General features: G+C 37.3%; 1 protein-coding gene across 1 annotated transcript in view; it reads left to right on the top strand.

Moving 5' to 3' along the window:
• LOC129414175 (fucolectin-like) overlaps positions 1-4,935 on the top strand; it is a 29,474-nt gene extending 24,539 nt beyond the window's left edge. Inside the window, exons 6-8 of the mRNA XM_055168159.2 lie at positions 208-290; positions 3,250-3,343; positions 3,447-4,935. Of these exons, the coding sequence (XP_055024134.2) occupies positions 208-290; positions 3,250-3,343; positions 3,447-3,481 (212 nt within the window). The 3' untranslated portion in view covers positions 3,482-4,935. The remainder of the gene's footprint in view (positions 1-207; positions 291-3,249; positions 3,344-3,446) is intronic.
• Positions 4,936-20,276: the final 15,341 nt, after the last annotated feature.

Raw genomic sequence — 20,276 nt, 5'->3', positions numbered from 1 at the left:
TTATTTGGTATGTGCAAAAACTAATTGTGCAAAAATGTATTTGTGGCAATTAAAATTTTGTGTGAAATAAATGTATGTATGGCAAACACTGCTTTATTTTGACAATTGAACCCTCTTGGGAAATTTTTTTTATTTATAAACTTTACAATAAACCTTTAATTTGTTAGTTTGACCTAATGTATGTGTTTGTTTGTTTGTGTTTTCCAGTTTATAAAGCAGTTATGAGGATGAAATTTACCTCCATTTTCAATCTGTCAGATCCAGCAGAGAGCAACAAAGTTCTTAACCAGGTTAGAAAGACATTTTAAGAAATGTTTAAAAGACTTTTTACAATGAGTTACCTTTTAGTTCCTTGCAAAAGACCCTATACTAAAAAAAAGATCTGTTATTTTTTTTGTGTGTGTGTTTTGCTATGTAACATATTATGGGCCAGATTTACTAAACGGGGCAAATTAGCAAGAGAGCGCAACTCCAAAAAAGCGCTGATGGGAGTGGTAATATCTGCTATTCTTTTTTGTAATTATTGATTATTATTCATTTATTCAAAGTGACATTTAATTTGGGAAAAACATGTCTGGATTATTTTGATAACATATTTAACAGGAATTATTAGCCTATTATTATTATTAGTTAACTGTTACTGAGAAAGTATTAACCACCATTACGTCAAAATAAACCATAAACTACTGCTCAATATCTAAAGAAAGATAATAAAGAACGTAACCGCTAGCTGGCGTCAGTTATTGGCAAAATGCATGCATAGGTAATGTTTAACAGTAAAATCTTAATTTAGCTTGCACTGAAGTTATAACAACATAGTGTGTTAACATTAACATCAGCAAGTTCGAGGCGCGATTGCGCATTACGATTAGCAGCGGCACATGCTCATTTCCCATGATTAAACATGGACTTACCTGCAAGTGATACAAAGGCATCATCTCACAGTTTCTTGTTCTTTCTTTTGTCAAATCCTGACTCCTGTTGTCTTTTCGGAGCCATTTCCATAAAAGTTGCCTACTGTCTGTCAAACTTCGTCAGGCGTCCGCGCGATCAACCAGCACAGACCATCCAATGCAAAGGGGGGATACTTTTTAGACTAGAGCAATTCAATTATCTCCTACCCCCCTTTTTTGTTACATATACATGGCTAAAAAGTAGGGGTGTAACGGTACGTGTATTCGAACCGGACCGTTTCGGTTCAGGGCTTTCGGCACGGTCCACACGTGCACCGAAAGGCCGAATGCATTTTGTGTGCGCCTGTGCGGAACATAATACGTGCGTTTCCGCACGAACATATTAAGTGGCGGAAGTCTCCGCGTTCAGCGCAAGTCTTCTGTCAAACATATAACATAATTCGGCCCGCAGAAAGATTTTTATTTACTTAGTTGTATATCCGTTTGATTATTGATGTAAACGTTTACGTGTCGTATCTAAAAGCGCATGTTAAACGCGTGTCAACGCGCTGCTTTGTTCTTTCAAAGGTGCGTGAGAGGATGCACGTCTTTCGTTGCTACGCATTCATGAGACGCGCTTTCTGTGACAGCGAGAATAAGGAATGCGTGATCAGATTTTTCATCTGCACATCACGTCAATCATATCATTGTGCCAATGCGATCAGCTGGTCGGGACAGAGAAGAGCTGTAACCCGGGCTTACTCAGCTGTCACTCAGCTGCGGAGGGGTTCGTTACAGCTTACATTGACGACACAAGCAAAGATTAGGAGAAACATGCAAAAGATCAAAGATGGCTAGGTATGCAACTCACTAATCTCAAAATGAGTGTATAATAAGTATATCATCATGTTGCTTGCTATGCAGTTACACATAGAGCAGTAATATTATTTTTATACAGAGATGGTACATAGCCAATTCAATTCTGTGAGTTAAACAATCCAAAATAAATCAAAACAGAAAATTTTTGGTGGCAAAAATGTAGGCTAATAGTTCATAAATGTATTCAGAAATTGAATTTGTTAGTTCAAGGTTTTAGTAGAAAAAGTTTAAGAGAAGGTTAAGAAAAGAGTTACCTTCTGTTATAAAATAATGTAAAAAAGAACTTTGCAGTAGTATTTTATTTATTATTTTTTCATTTTATATATATTTTATATGTTATATTTTAATAAAAAGTGTTTAAAAAAGTGTAAACAAATTGTAAAAAAAAGTTTATAGTAATAAACAACCTGCAGTTTAATGTTTGCATTTCTCCCTTACTGTACCGAAAATGAACCGAACCGTGGCTTCAAAACCGGGGTTCGCACCGAACCGTAATTTTTGCGTACCGTTACACCCCTAATAAAAAGTGTTTAATAATATTTGTATAGGCTTATGAAATAATATCGGCATTATAATTGTTTTTCATTAGGCTATTATTTTTGGTGCCCCCTCAGCACTTGGTGCCCTACGCACAGTGCGTGATGCGTGTTATGGGAGTAGCGGCGCTGCATGTATACTAAATGTAGCATTGCTGTAGAGTTACATTCAAGCTGTTTTATGACAAAAACGTTTACATAAGTTATTTTGATCATCAAAGATGAGTTTCAAGGTATTATTAACCACAGGGGGACTTTAAAGTCTGTGTAAAGTGTTATACAATATGCTTCTCAGTTTGTCACAAACCACAAAAAAAATTGTTATTATCCACCCGGACAAATTTGAGTAAATTAAATAAGTTATCAAAATCAGGCAGGATTCTCTGATCTCAAACGCTGTGGGCGTGTCCTCGCATTTTGCTCCCACCTAAAAGGGTCATTTTGGACATGTTATAATAAAGTATCTGTGGGGTATTTTGAGCGGAAACTTCACAGACACATTCTAGACACACCTGAGACTTACATTACATCTTGTAAAAATGGGCATAATAGGTAACCTTTAATAGCAATACTAAAACTGATCATTATTAACACATTCAGTATAGACGGTTTCATCGGACGCACATGATACACATCTGGATCCGAACTTTACTTCTGGTGTCGTTTTTTTAATGGTCTGACTAGTTGCTAAACTGATCTCTTAAACAAATGCCTCGTCGAAAATAACAAATGTTTTGGTTTCCTAGATAATCTGTGTGTTGTTTTTTTTGTTGCTTGTTATATAAATAAACTACGTTTAAAGTACTTTGTTGTTATTTATTATTAACAGAGTTTACCGGAAGTTACGTGCGGACCACGACAGCCGCTTGTTTATCTTGTTACTGCTGAAACCGTCTACAGAGTATACAGTATACATTTTAACAGTACTGTTTTCATTTTAGATGAAGACCGCTCTGACTTCTAGAGGATTCTCAGATTTCTCAATGACCTGGACAAAACTCCCGGTCAGACAGAAGACAAAACTGGTTACTGATGGTTAGTATGTTTACACAATATGACAAAGAAAAACCTTTCAAAGTCAACATTACACAAAATAAGTGTATTTATGATTCAGACTGTCTTATTGTTTTATTCACAGGTCCATGTTTTAAAGGTCCATTCAGGCAGTTTTAGGGGCATCTAGCGGTGAGACTGTGAATTGCAACAAAGTTCTCAGTCCAAAGGCACTCATTCTTTTCAAAGACATAGTAAAGCTATAGTAGCCAACGGGACAAACACATCATTGTCTGAGACAACATTGTGACAAAACGCACTCTATAAAGCAGTTTGTCGGTTTAGGGCAAATATCTATACATTTTTAAATAAGATGAATTTTCTTGATGAGCAAAATAAGTTCAAAATAAGTACAAAAATACCAATTTTAAGTGCATTAAACAAGTAAAGAAATGCTAATTGGGTAAAAAAATCTGATTTTTTTTTTCTTAAACAATTCAGGAAAAAATCTAGAAAATTTTGCTTACCTCATTGGCAGATTATTTTGCTTCTTTTATGCAAAACTTTACTTAAAATGTATATTTTTATGTCTAAAAACTAGTTTTATTTTCTTAGGTCATTTTCCTCCTCAAGAAAAAGCATCTTGATTTAGTAATTTTTAGATATTTGTACTAAACACAAATATAGACAAAAATAATAAGTAAGAAAGTCAATTTTGCATTGTACCTTCTGCCACTGCCAGGCAAAAATAAAAATAAAATCAGATGAAAGCTGTTGTTAAACACAATAAAAATGAGTGGACTCCACAGAATGATCATCAACACTTAATACAATGTATGTACCCTTTTAACTAATTCCCCCCCAGCCATTTTTTTTTTAAGTTGCCCGGCAGCATTTTTTGTGACTTTTACAAAAGTTTCACAAAATGCCTTCCAGGAAAATTTTCTATATATAATAATACAAATATATCAAATGAAAGAACAGACGCTCTGCTTTCAAACAATCAAACAAAACAGGGAAAAACATGTTTCATTTCATCTATATTTTTTCTCTGCTTATAAACTCTTAAATATGGGTATTTTTCTTTAAACATTTTTTTTTTTTTTGCAAAAAGCTAAAAGAATTGTATTTTGTTAAAGAATTTTGTTAGAGATCATATTCAGAACGATTAGTTTTTGATGATCAAAATAACGTATGTAAACGTTTTTGCAATAAAACAGCTTGAATGTAACTCTACAGCACTGCTACATTTAGAGTGAAGCTTCTGCATCGCTCCTCGATCACCACCAGAGGGAGACATCTCATGATTACTAGTCTTATCATACAGAATTCATTTCCCATGAGCCCACATACCTGGACTGATTTCACAATCACCTTTTGTGCATTAGAACTGCCTATTTAAACCCCTCAGTCACTCACATGGTTGCGAAGTCTTGATTTTGTTCTGGCATCATTTCTGAGTGTTTATTCAATCTGTTTACCTGTATCTGTCTTTGGAGTGTTTACTGACTTAGTGATTGTTTGCTGCCTGCCCTGATTATTTGCCTGTTTACTCACTACAAGATTGCATCGCCCTTATTAATGTGTTTACTGAAGTTTGTCCATGTCTGTACGACTACGAGTTTATTATTAAAGATTGCAAATTGATCCTCAGTCTACTGGATTATCATTACACATATATTTGTGTCAAATGTATTCATTTCTTTCATTTTCAACAAACATTTAAAAAAATAACATACCGAATATTGAAGAAAAAGCAGCCAAAAAGAACAGATGTAAACTTTTTTAATAGACCTCAAGAAATGTATACAATTATATAATCAAATGCAACACTAAAATTTGGAGTTTTGGATTTCAAAATCAAATATGAATATTGGGTGCTTAACCTTAATGGTGTGGTAAAAATATAAAAACAAAAGAATGAACAACTGTTTCCAAACTTTTGATCAATACTTTATATCATTCTATAAAAAGTTTTTTAAACAATGCAATATTCAAACAATTCAAACATTGCTCAATCAAAATTAAGTACCAGAACTATGTTTATAAATAGTTTTATAAAATCTCCTGATGTCCTAAAACAGATGAAAGAATGAGTTACACACAAATACACACTGCAAGTATGGACTGAAAACTGAAAAGAAACAAATACAGTATGAATTATAATTACATCACGCTGAAAAAAGGTGCTGGCCAGACAAAAATCTGATCGTTTCCCCCACAATCCAGCAAGCTTACAATATTATATGGTCTGGCTCAAGTGCACTGTAGTAGACTGAAGTCCAAAATTTCTTTAACATTTGAATTCCAAAATGTCTAGTTTAAAGCTGCACTATGTGCAAGGGGTGTTTTACATAGTTTGGGTTACACAGAATTCTCTCATTGTTAACTCATCCTCATGCCATGTCATGTAAATGACGTTCTTTTATCAGCTGAACACAAACACAAACATCCATTAAACAAACCATCATTAAAGTAATCTAAACATCTCCAGTGGGTTTTTAAATGTCACCTGAATCAAAATTATTATAATAATTTATAAAAATACAAACAAATATATAAGTACTCAAATACACAAAAATTAATGAGATTTTCTCATTATATTTACTCACCTACATTTTGAAAGAAAAAGCTGGGTATCATGGACAGCCTGTGTAGTGGCAAAAAGTCTAAGCTTAAAGGGACGCTCCACTGTTTGAAAATATGCTCATTTAGTTAAACATGTTAGAGATAACATTAGATTTTTATTGTTTTGGAATCCATTCAGCCGATCTTTTAGCCGACTTTTAGCATAGATTAGCATAATCCATTGAATCTGATTAGACCATTAGCATTGCGCTCAAAAATGACCAAAGAGTTTTGATATGTTTCCTATTTTAAACTTAAATGTCTGAAAATAGTCCCCTTGGTAAGACTCAATACCTGGGGACTATTTTCGGGCACTGCGTAATATCACTACGCCTGCTGCAGTCCTGTTACAGCAGCAAAGTCACTGATTATTACACCAGAATGAGAGTATAATCCTGACCATATCTGCCTAGAAAATCACAACTTTTAATTTTCTGTCGGTCTTAGTACATGATGTAACTAAAGAAGGGTCAGAAGTTTTAAATAGGAAAAATATTGGAAGTCTTTGGCTATTTTGTCTAATCAGATTCAATGGATTGGGCTAAGCTATCCTAAAGTGGTACCACCAGACCCGGAGATCGGCTGAATGGATTCCAAAATGGTCAAAAGTCAATTGTGGGGAGCTGGAAAATGAGCATATTTTCAAAAAAGTGGAGTGTCCCTTTAATTCTTTATAAGAAAAACTCAGAAGCAAAGGTTCCAGGTGCCAACCAGAAATTACTTTATTCACTCTAGCCAACAAAGTTCAGATAATAAAAAAAATACATTAGCATACATTCAAAGATCATCCCCAACTGTTTCATCCTCAAACATCTGAATTTATTTTTTATACAGTAACATCAAACATTTATCTGAAATGACGTACGCTTTTTTATTATCTTGGCCTTGATCAGCCAGTTACTTTTTTATTGTGCGAAAGTGCCGCTGGACTCTTTTGTTAAAATAAACTGATTAACTGAATTAAAATAAATTAAAACGCAATAATCAGTATTATATTTAGTGCTCTGTGAGAATATACCAGTGATAAAAATAATTCAGTGTAACATATTGTGCCAGTGTATTTTCAACATTAAAACAAATGAATCCCACCAACAAACTAACATCAGTGTAACATATCACACCAGTGTATGATCATTGATCAAACCAATGACTCCCACCAACAAACTACCACCAGTGCAACATATCACACCAGTGTATGATCAATAATAAAACCAATGACTCCCACCAACAAACTACCACCAGTGCAACATATCACATTAGTGTATGATCAATAATAAAACCAATGACTCCCACCAACAAATTACCACCAGTGCAACATATCACACCAGTGTATGATCAATATTCGGAACCATGATAACCTGGGGTTTGCTGACTGGATTATGCTTTGCCCTGGTTTATCGAGAAATTAAGAAAACGGTGACAGCTGCCAAAAGTCCAAAAAAGCTGCCCGGGATGATTGAAGCGGTGGGCAGAGCGGTCAGCGCTCAGGCTGGGACTATTAACCGCATTTTGGATAACAACTTGGAAATGACCCGCAATATGGATACCATCAAGGAGATGCAAATGGATTTGAAAAACATCAAGGAGATGAAAAAACAGATGGACCAGAATGGACTAAGAGAGTAGTCGTGTAAAGGAATGCGGCTACTCGCCCCAAGACAAAATAATTGCAATCTTATCTGCTTTCGGCACCCTTATCCAGCACTGGCCTCGACCAAGGCCGCTGCTGGAACAACAACTCCCTCGGAAGAGCACTGCAGCGAGACGCTCTTGCACTCCCTTACCCCTCTCCCAAAGACACCTAATGATTGTTGACTCTGTTTGGACCTAATCAAGGTCGTCTCCATAGCAATTTGCTGTGTTAACGCTTTAACATCTTGCGGACTGAGGCACCGAGATTTGGGATGCCGGGCAAAGCGACTCTCTGAAGGCCTACACACACACAAACTCTTACACAGACTCACATATATATGCAATCACCACCCAGTACCCAAATCCCTCGCCTTCGCCGCTTCGTACCCCCCAGCCGGACAGACGGGTCTGAGACCAGCGCCTAACATGGCTGCAGGACCGGATGGCTGCTTGCCTGCGCTGGGCTATCTCCAACCCCCATTCCCCCCTATCGTGTTGCAAGTTGTGTGTTGTTCATGTTGTAAGATGTACTGACTATGTGCTTATGTTGCTGAGGTGTTTTTTTCCCTGTTCCCAAACTGTACTCCTTTTGGAGCATAGTCTGGGGGTTTGTTTTTTTGTTTTTTTTAACCTACCCTCCCTCATGTAATGCTGTACTTCTTCTCAATGCTCTGTCAACCTGTTCTGTCTACCCCCCATTGTTTTTTATGTATTGTATGTATGGACAGGTTGATGGCTGTAATTTCGTTGTACTTGTACAATGACAAATAAAGCTCCATTCCATTCCATTCCATTCCATTCCAATAATAAAACCAATGAATCACACCAACAAACTATCACCAGTGTAACATATCACACCAGCAGTGTAACATATCATGTCAGTGTTTGATTGATAATAAAACCAAGGAATCCCAGCAACAAACTACCACCAGTGTAACATATCACACCAGCAGTGTAACATATCATGTCAGTGTTTGATTGATAATAAAACCAAGGAATCCCAGCAACAAACTACCACCAGTGCAACATATCACACCCGTGTATGATCAATAATAAAACCAATGAATCCCATCAACAAACTACCACCAGTGTAACATATCACACCAGCAGTGTAACATATCATGTCAGTGTTTGATTGATAATAAAACCAATGACTCCCACCAACAAATTACCACCAGTGCAACATATCACACCAGTGTATGATCAATAATAAAACCAATGACTCCCACCAACAAATTACCACCAGTGCAACATATCACACCAGTGTATGATCAATAATAAAACCAATGACTCCCACCAACAAATTACCACCAGTGCAACATATCACACCAGTGTATGATCAATAATAAAACCAATGAATCACACCAACAAACTATCACCAGTGTAACATATCACACCAGCAGTGTAACATATCATGTCAGTGTTTGATTGATAATAAAACCAAGGAATCCCAGCAACAAACTACCACCAGTGCAACATATCACACCCGTGTATGATCAATAATAAAACCAATGAATCCCATCAACAAACTACCACCAGTGTAACATATCACACCAGCAGTGTAACATATCATGTCAGTGTTTGATTGATAATAAAACCAAGGAATCCCAGCAACAAACTACCACCAGTGCAACATATCACACCCGTGTATGATCAATAATAAAACCAATGAATCCCATCAACAAACTACCACCAGTGTAACATATCACACCAGCAGTGTAACATATCATGTCAGTGTTTGATTGATAATAAAACCAAGGAATCCCAGCAACAAACTACCACCAGTGCAACATATCACACCCGTGTATGATCAATAATAAAACCAATGAATCCCATCAACAAACTACCACCAGTGTAACATATCACACCAGTGTAACATATCGTGCTAGTGTTTGACAATAAAACCAATGAATCCCACCAACAAACTAACACCAGTGTAACATATCACACCAGTGTATAATTATTAATAAAACCAATGACTCCCACCAACAAACTACTGCCAGTTTTACATATCGTGCCAGTATATTTTCAACAATAAAACCAATGAATCCCACCAACAAACAACTGCCAGTGTAACATATCACGCCAGTGTATGATTGATAATAAAACCAATGAATCCCATCAACAAACTACCACCAGTGTAACATATCACACCAGTGTAACATATCGTGCTAGTGTTTGACAATAAAACCAATGAATCCCACCAACAAACTAACACCAGTGTAACATATCACACCAGTGTATAATTATTAATAAAACCAATGACTCCCACCAACAAACTACCGCCAGTTTTACATATCGTGCCAGTATATTTTCAACAATAAAACCAATGAATCCCACCAACAAACAACTGCCAGTGTAACATATCACGCCAGTGTATGATTGATAATAAAACCAATGAATCCCACCAACAAACTACCACCAGTGTAACATATCACGCCAGTGTATGATTGATTATAAAACCAATGAATCCCACCAACAAACTACCACCAGTGTAACATATCACGCCAGTGTTTGATCGATAATAAAACCAATGAATCCCACCAACAAACTACCACCAGTGTAACATATCACACCAGTGTTTGATTGATAATAAAATCAATGACTCCCACCAACAAACTACTGCCAGTTTTACATATTGCATCAGTGTATTTTCAACAATTAAACAAATAACTCCCACAAACAAACTACCATCAGTGTAACATATCACGCCAGTGTTTAATCGATAATAAAACCAATGAATCCCACCAACAAACTACCATCAGTGTAACATATCACGCCAGTCTATGATTAATAATAAAACCAATGAATTCCACCAACAAACTACCGCCAGTTTCACATATCATGCCAGTGTATTTTCAAAAATTAAACAAATGACTCCCACAAACAAACTACCATCAGTGTAACATATCACGCCAGTGTATGATTGATAATAACACCAATGACTCCCACCAACCAACTACTGCCAGTTTTACATATCGCGCCAGTGTTTGATTAATAATAAAACCAATTAATCCCACCAACAAACTACCAGCTGTTTTACATATTGTGCCAGTGATTTATCGATAATAAAACAAATGAATCCCACCAACAAACTACCATCAGTGTAACATATCATGCCAGTGTATGATTGATAATAACACTAATGACTCCCACCAACAAACTACTGCCAGTTTTACATATCGCGCCAGTGTTTGATTAATAATAAAACCAATGTCTCCCACCAACAAACTACCACCAGTTTCATATATCGTGCCAGTGTATTTTCAACAATTAAACAAATGACTCCCACAAACAAACTACCACCAGTGTAACATATCACGCCAGTGTATGATTAATAATAACACCAATGACTCCCACCAACAAACTACTGCAAGTTTTACATATCGCGCCAGTGTTTGATTAATAATAAAACCAATTAATCCCACCAACAAACTACCGGCTGTTTTACATATTGTGCCAGTGTATTTTCAACATTAAAACAAATGAATCCCACCAACAAACTACCATCAGTGTAACATATCACGCCAGTGTATGATTAATAATAAAACCAATGACTCCCACCAACAAACTACTGCCAGTTTCACATATCGCGCCAGTGTTTGATTAATAATAAAACCAATGAATCCCACCAACAAACTACCAGCAGTTTTACATATTGTGCCAGTGTATTTTCAACAATAAAACCAATGAATTCCATTAACAAACTACCAACAGGTTAACATTGTGCCAGTGTTTTTTAATAAACCCAATGACTCCCACCAACAAACTACCACAAGTGTAACATATCGTGCCAGTGTTTGATTGATAATAAAACCAATGTCTCCCACCAACAAACTACTGCCAGTTTTACATATCGCGCCAGTGTTTGATTGATAATAAAACCAATGTCTCCCACCAACAAACTACCACCAGTTTCATATATCGTGCCAGTGTATTTTCAACAATTTAACAAATGACTCCCACAAACAAGCTACCACCAGTGTAACATATCACGCCAGTGTATGATTGATAATAACACCAATGACTCCCACCAACAAACTACTGCCAGTTTTACATATCGCGCCAGTGTTTGATTGATAATAAAACCAATGTCTCCCACCAACAAACTACCACCAGTTTCATATATCGTGCCAGTGTATTTTCAACAATTAAACAAATGACTCCCACAAACAAACTACCATCAGTGTAACATATTACGCCAGTCTATGATTAATAATGAAACCAATGAATCCCACCAACAAACTACCACCAGTTTCACATATCGTGCCAGTGTATTTTCAACAATTAAACAAATGACTCCCACAAACAAACTACCACCAGTGTAACATATCACGCCAGTGCATGATTGATAATAACACCAATGACTCCCACCAACAAACTACTGTAAGTTTTACATATCGCGTCAGTGTTTGATTAATAATAAAACCAATTAATCCCACCAACAAACTACCGCCCAGATAGCAAAAAATAGCAATGAGTCGGCGGACAACCGGCGGTGCTCTGGCGGCATTAAGCGTCATAAGGGCGTAATCGCAAACAGGTCTGACGGCGGACCGCCGCGGCAGCCGCTTTTGCATAAATTAAGAAGTCGGTCCGCCGGCTGCATGCTGGCGGCATCTCGCAACAAATGAGAGTGACGTATTCGGCGGCAAAAGTTTCATCCCAGCCAGCGGGACGCACCTATAGCCGACAGCTTGGGGCTGGCGGCATATAGAAGCCATGCGGATATTTTTTGCTATCTGGGCGGCTGTTTTACATATTGTGCCAGTGTATTTTCAACATTAAAACAAATGAATCCCACCAACAAACTACCATCAGTGTAACATATCACGCCAGTGTATGATTAATAATAAAACCAATGACTCCCACAACAAACTACTGCCAGTTTCACATATCGCGCCAGTGTTTGATTAATAATAAAACCAATGAATCCCACCAACAAACTACCAGCAGTTTTACATATTGTGCCAGTGTATTTTCAACAATAAAACCAATGAATTCCATTAACAAACTACCACCAGGTTAACATTGTGCCAGTGTTTTTTAATAAACCCAATGACTCCCACCAACATATCGTGCCAGTGTTTGATTGATAATAAAACCAATGAAATCCAAAAAAATACCATCAATGTAAAATATTGTGTAGAGATGAGCCGGATACTCGGCTGAAACGAGTATCCGGTACGGATAAAGCACTTCTGCCGAGTACGAGTATTATACGAGTAATACGAGTCAATATCTGTGCTCGGATTAAATGAAAAATCATCATTGGGTAGCTGATTGTGTCAGCGTTCTGTGATAGGCTAGTAGTAACAGCGCCGCCCCTCCCCTACACAAATACAGATGTATTGTGTTGCTGTGAGTCCCACAGCTCCGCTCTGCTCATTCACACACAGAAAAGCTCTCTGTCTCGCTCCCTCAGTCACTCGGGTTCGCGGTTCTTTTCTGTTAAAGTTTAGGGTTTCTTTAGCTTTTTACTTCGGGTTGTAACGTTCAAATACGTACTAACCAGCAGAGTTCTGGTAAACGTGGGTTCGTTCAGACGTGAATGGGACGCGCATCGCGTCTCTGCCTGTCGGAGATTTTTTTTCTTTTTTTAAACCTTCAGCTGGGAGCTGTCTGTGTCCCGCTCTGCACACTCATATACACAGAACAGCTTTATGTCTCTCTCTCCCTCAGTCTCTCGGGTTCACGGTTCTTTTCCATTAATGTTTAGGGTTTCTTCAGCTTTTTACTTCGGGTTGTAACGTTAATACATACTAACCAGCAGAGTTCTGGTAAACGTGGGTTCGTTCAGACGTGAATGCAACTCGCATCGCGTCTCTGCCTGTCGGAGAATTTTTTTCTTTTTTAAACCTTCAGCTGTCTCTAACCAGTAACCAGACACTGAGTGTCTGACACGTATTTGCTGTATTTCATACAAAAATAAAGGTATTAAGCTATAATATAAATATTACAAATTCATTTAAGCTACTCTCTCTCTTTCTCTCTCTTGTCAGTTTTTTCTCTCTGACACTTTTTTGCTGTATTTCATAAAAAATAAAGGTAGTAAGTTAAAGTTAGTGTTATAAATATTACAAATTAATTAAGCTACACACACTCTCCCTCTCTCTTCCTCTCTCTGCCAGTCATCTAAGTTTTTTCGTTTTAACCATCAGCTGGCTTTAACCAGTTTTTTTTACTCTGACACTTTTTGCTGTATTTCATAAAATATAAAGGTAGTAGTGGTATAAATAATAAATAATATTACAAATTAAGCTACACACACAAACAAACACTCTCTCTCTCCCTCTTATGATCAGTGATACAGAAATATAACAATTTCTGATCAACCCATATATTAATTGCATGCTTAAAATAACATACCGGTTAAAGCCCCGCCCATTTCAAGACAAACCCCGCCTACTTCCGGGTTAGGCCACACCCACTCCGAGTACAGATACAGATAATTCATATGGTTTACAGATACAGATACAGATACAGATAATGCTCTACTCGCCCATCCCTAATATTGTGCAAGTAAATGATTGATAATGAATCCCACCAACAAACTACCATCAGTGTAACATATCATGCCATGTGTATGATCAATAGTAAAATCAATGACTCACACCAACAAACTACTACCAGTTTTACATATTGTGCCAGTGTTTGATTGATAATAAAACCAATAAATCCCACCAACAAATTACCACCAGTGTAACAAATCACATCAGTGTATGATCAATAATAAAACCAATGACTCCCACCAACAAACTACCACCAGTGTAACATATCATGCCAGTGTATGATTGATAATAAAACCAATGACTCCGACCAACAAACTACTGCCAGTGTAACATATCGTGCCAATGTATTTTCAACAATAAAACCAATGAATCCCACCAACAAACTACCACCAGTGTAACATCACACCATTGTTTGTTTGATAATAAAGCAAGGAATCCCAGCAACAAACTACCAACAGTGTAACATCATTCCAGTGTTTGATCTGTAATAAAACCAGGTTAATCAATTAATTCATCAAATTAATTCACAGGATATTCAATTGTCACCAGTAAAAATTCAATTTAATATCAGCAAGGCAATTATTGTGAATAAAAATTAGAGAAAGCCGTAAAGACATTAACTTAAATCCTGGTTTAAATCCTCGTGTCAGAAATTGTGTTGTCTTGCTTATTTAAAAAAAAATCATTTGCTTTACAAAGAAGCTTGAACAGCTAGTTTTGCATGAACTTAATTTTTTTAGATGTCTTGTTGAAAGGAATATTTACATTTGGTCATGGAAAGAGAGTAGAAAGCTAAAACATAGAAAAGGACAAATAGAAAAGAAGACTTGAGGTAAGTTATGTTTTTTGGATGTATAGCAAGCAAAACATATATTGTTTATCAGTATTTCTGTCTTGTTTAAGATAAAGACTCTGTCAGGATTGTAGTTATTTTCTTTATCCCACTCTTTATCACAATGATAATGATAATAATAATAATAATACACTTTATCTCAAAACAACTCCTTTATGCTAATTACATTATGTTGTTTAGAATAGTTTTTGCCGTTTCGTACAACATTTGATCATTTGGTACTCTCTCTGTGAAAACCTAGATAAAGTAATTTATTTAATTTTCTACATAAACTCACCGTACATGTAAAAATGTAACCTTGATATCTTTAATATTAACTGATTCCGTTCATGTCAGAGATAGAAATTAAACTTTGATGGCTCTCATCGTTAGATTAGAAACATTTACCTGGATTTCACATTATGTTTAACTCATGTGTGTCTTACATGTCAAAAGAATCTGTGTGAGATTGTGACCCGTTTAACACTGAGATGTGGATGTTCGGTTGCCTCTGTGCATTTCTCGGTAAGTGTTACATGCAGATTTATTTTGTTCATATAAAGTAATTTGAAAATAATTTGACTGATAACACAGTTTTATTGATTCATTTACCTGTTGAGTTGACATTTATTATCTTAGTAGTTAGTAACCCAAGTAATTGTAAACTACAAAACATATTCCTACAAGGGTATTGGTAAGTTGTCCACTTCTGTATACACTACTACAGTATATGGGCAAAAGTATTGGAACACACAATTTTTCAAGCAACTACCCTTAAGGAAATTAAACATGGTTTTACAACAGTTAAAACAAACCAAAAAAATGGTTACTGTAGTAAAACCAGAGTTACCACAAAATAACCATGGATTTGACTATGGTATGTGTAGTAAATAAATGCACCAAAAACATGGTTACTTCGTAAAGGTATGCAATAAACAAAAGCAGGCAGAGGTGCCGGATCCAAATGCAAGTGTTTTTTTCAACCCCCAGGGAGTCAGTTGACATTGGCTTAACTTAGATCCCTCTTTTATATGTTGCATTTTTACTACGCTTGCTAGTAGGCTACGGTTTAATCTTAGCCACTGTATTCTGCTGCTTATGTTGTCCATTGATTTGTCTGTGTTTTCTCCTGCGTCTATTAATGTAAAGCTGCTTTGAAACAATTAAACAATTGTGAAAAGCACTATATACATAAAATTAAATTAAAAAAATGTAATTGAACTTTTAATAACATGAAACAAAGTGGTACAGAACAATAAGACTGGAAGTATAAAACATAAACACGAAAACTTGTTGACATAAGACAACACAAGGGCAATATATACACACAGGTTAACAAGATAACAAGACACACATTAGAAACAATCAAAACGAGGAGCAATGTACAAAAGAACTACAAATGACTACAGACCTCACTTACGAAAAGTAACCATGGTTTTATTGTGGTAAAAGTGTAGTAACCATGTTTTTTTGGTGTATTGATTACTATCAGCAAAACTACACTACTACATTTACCATGTTTTAACTATGGTTTTTGAAAACCATGGTTGTCAAAACCATGGTTATTTTGTAGTTACTATGGTCTTACTACAGTAACCAGGTTTTTTTAACTGTAGTAAAACCATGGTTCATTTTCGTAAGGGATGGCAAAGACATAACTTCAAAATAAGAGCACAGGACAGGGAAACACAGAACATGATCGTGACATATCCCCGTGACATATTTAAAACTTTGTAAACTAAAATAAGTAGCTTCCGATAGAGGCCACCGTGCATTTATGAGAGAGTGCATTTCCAACGTAGGACGTAGCATCTCGTATCATATCCACTACATCTTATGTCATATGTAGTTCACTCTCTCGTGCATCGGTCCTTATACCGGAAGCTGATGGTTTTAGTGTTTCAGTTCCAGTTTATCATTTGCCTTTTGCTCTTTTAGGTGCAGGAGTTTTCTCCACCACACATGCACAGGACGAAGGTAACAACTACAAGACTACTGAGACGAATCAGAACATAACAGTAAAGATTCATCATAAATGTTTCATTGTTAAAACGTTACTGGTCCAAATGAGCTCCATGAATCTACTGAAATATAAAGCAGAACTAAGAGTTACAAGAAGAGTCTGTACAGTATGCTTTCACTAATCCGGAGTAACTCTCTTTTCTTAAACTCATTCTAGAGAATCTGGCCATAAGAGGACAGGCTGTACAGTCATCCTTATATTCAAATTGGGTAGCACCAAGGGCCATTGACTCTTCACCCTTAACCTGTACCCATACTGCAGTCAGTAGTAACCCCTGGTGGAGATTGGATCTTCTGGCTTCTTACTACATCTCCAGAGTTGTCATCACTAACAGACCAGACTGCTGTCCAGAACGACTTGACGGAGCAGAAATTCGTATCGGAAACTCTTTGGATAACAATGGCAACAATAATACCAGGTCAAGTTATTATTGTAACTGTGTATTAACTGTATATAAGGTTAAAAATGAAGGATAGAGGGTGTGTTGCACCAAGGAGGATTAAGGGTTAGTTCTGTTAGGAACGACACAGAGGAATCTGATGCAAAAGAAGATTTATTTAGAAAAGGGATTGCAGACAAAAGGCAGCAAAAAATCCCACAAAGGGTCTCAGGTATAGACTGTAGAAATCGAACTTCTCAGATGTCAGGTGTAGCCACGCCCACCACGGGTCTCAGAGTTAAACTGTAGAAAGCAAACTCCTCAGAAGTCAGGTGTAGCCACGCCCACCATGGGTCTCAGGGTTAAACTGTAGAAAGCGAACTCCTCAGATATCAGGTGTAAACTCTCAGTGATCCTGTCTAAAGGCAAGACACACCGATGAGCAGAGCAAAAGACAACAGTTCACAGGATAACACTGTACCGGGAGAGCGTGATGTAGAAGGAAACTGTGGCGAGAAAAGCCGACAGCGGGAGAGCGACCACAGAGGAGTAATCCACTAGACAGACACAAAAATCCAATGGAGAGAGAGGAGATGCGAACCGAGGGCTTCACACAAGTCTTTACCGAGTCCTGGGAACAAACAGAAGAAGAAAATAAAGCAACAGGACTAACAAACTCCAACCAGAGTCGGGCAACCCATGGCAGCGAACACCCGGAAGTATACAACGAACGCACACGGAACACAAGACTTCCGGACCTTAAATAGAGGGGAACAAACACAAAACAGCTGGAGAAAACAACCAGGGATAACAAGAGAGGAGGAGAGAGTGCACACATGGGATACAAAAGGTAAACAAACAAAAGTGCAATCGATCACACAGGGGTCCTGACAAGTTCACCTAAAAATGAAAGGTGTTCTGGATGTGTTCTCTGGCCTTATTTCAGGGACATGTTAGCCATGGATATGTTTGTAGGCAACTGAAAAAAGGACAAATCTGTCGGGCATGACAAAACTTCTTCGGGGCCCCAAAATACCCTCAGACCCCAGAAGGATAAACCCCATTTGGCTTTGTTTGTTCTTCTGAACAAACTTTTGTGATCTGTTGTTCTTTGTTTTTTATTCAATGTGTCTGGATTGTGACTGCCTCTTCTCAAGCTTGAGAAGGATGCAGAAGCATTATAAAAGAACACCATGCACTTCAAGTGTCCTGAAGGTGATCAGTTAAAAGTGTGCCTGTGCCTCTTCTCTTCATAAAGGAACATACATCCCCGCTATCCTGTTGTACACTTTACTATTGTTACAAATTATTTAAAAGTAAATGTCCAATCGGCATTGATCCAGTTCAGGGCGCACTGTAACTGTCAGGATTATGAACTTGTGTTGGCCACTAGAGGCTCCCATTGTGACTCATTTTCAGTTTTTTCAGCCCTTGTAATGAGTCATTTTTCATTTGTCCAATGTCTTTTTGGAAGTTTCCTTTTTTTTTGCTGAGAAGCTTTATGGAATTACTTATAGATTTATTTTGTGAAGACTCTTGGATTTAACCCCTTGAAGGTTTTTGTAAAACATTTTGTGGATTTACTTTTTGTGACTTTTTTTGTTTGCATTCCTTAACTGGCTTCTCATTTCTATATTTGGGTCTCTCAAATGTTCATGTGTTCACCCTCTCTCAGTCTGACCTGAGTCAGCCAAATCATATACCAAAGTGACTTACAAGAGGGCAAGAGAGAGGGCAAGATGGCGCCAGTGTACTCTGCATGCCGTCTCTCCTCTGTGTCTTGGTCTGCAGTTCCTGTTCGTTTAGTGTCTGTTCTGTTTGTACTGTGTGTAGTTTTGCACTGGTATCTGGTAGATTCAGTGCTGAATTATGATCGCCAGGCTTTACTCTACATTAAATCCTGCATGGAAGTAAGTTACTGGCAAAATTGTCCCGTTTTTTACTTTGCACTCATTGGCTACCCTGCTGCGTTCCTCCGCTACGGAAACGCCGTAGGAAGAGGGGTTGTCGTGGCGGTGTTCGGGTAAGAACCAGACTTACTATTGCTTCTACTTTGCAGTCTTCAACTTAGTTTCCCCTGGGTACAATAACCCTGACGGATTATAATATGGTGAGACGTTCTTGGAACTACAGGGATGGTTTTCATCTCTCAGTCTATCTGTTTCTTGGTGAGCCGTCTATCCCTGCGCTGCCGCGTTTACAACTACGTCAGAGAAAAGTGGAATACTCAAATCTGCGCCAACTAGAGTTCGTTCGGTTGGATCCGAACTTTTCATCATCACAGTCTTATCTCAACATGGCTCTAGTTAATTCTAGGTCAGTGTGTAATAAGACTTTTATTTTAAATGACTTTTGTACCGGCCGTAATCTGGACATGTTATTTCTGTTAGAGACTTGGACCTGTGCAGGTCAATTGTCAGTCTTTGATGAACTTTGTCCGCCGGGTTACTGTTTTATTAATGCACCACGTCATACTGGAAAGGGTGGTGGGGTTGCTGTGGTTTTTCAAGAATCCCTCAACATGCGACCCGTTTCTTTAGGGAATTATTCGTCATTTGAGTTACAGTGTGCCGTACTGGACTCGGACTCCACTCCGGTGCTTTGTGCACTTATTTATAGACCACCCAAATATGACAGTGCTTTTATACAGGAGTTTTGTGAGTTTTTAACTCATATAAAGCTATCTTATGATCGGCTGTTATTATTAGGGGATTTTAATGTGCATGTGTGCTGCCCAGATCGACCTTTGGTCACATAATTTTGTAACATTCTGGATTCTTTTGGTCTTGTACAACATGTTAATGGAGCAACACATGTTCACGGGCACACTTTAGATCTTATTCTCTCAATTGATGTTGCTGTGGACACTGTAAATATAGAAGATGTCTCTTTTTCTGACCACAGTCCTATTGTTTTTAATGTTTATGTGAATTCAGTAGTGTTGGGAAAGAATCCGGCATATTATTCAC

Source organism: Misgurnus anguillicaudatus, chromosome 21 (genome assembly GCF_027580225.2).
Source record: "Misgurnus anguillicaudatus chromosome 21, ASM2758022v2, whole genome shotgun sequence".
NCBI lineage: Eukaryota > Metazoa > Chordata > Actinopteri > Cypriniformes > Cobitidae > Misgurnus > Misgurnus anguillicaudatus.
Note: the sequence above shows the minus strand (reverse complement) of the source record. Positions and strands in the feature narration are given on the sequence as shown.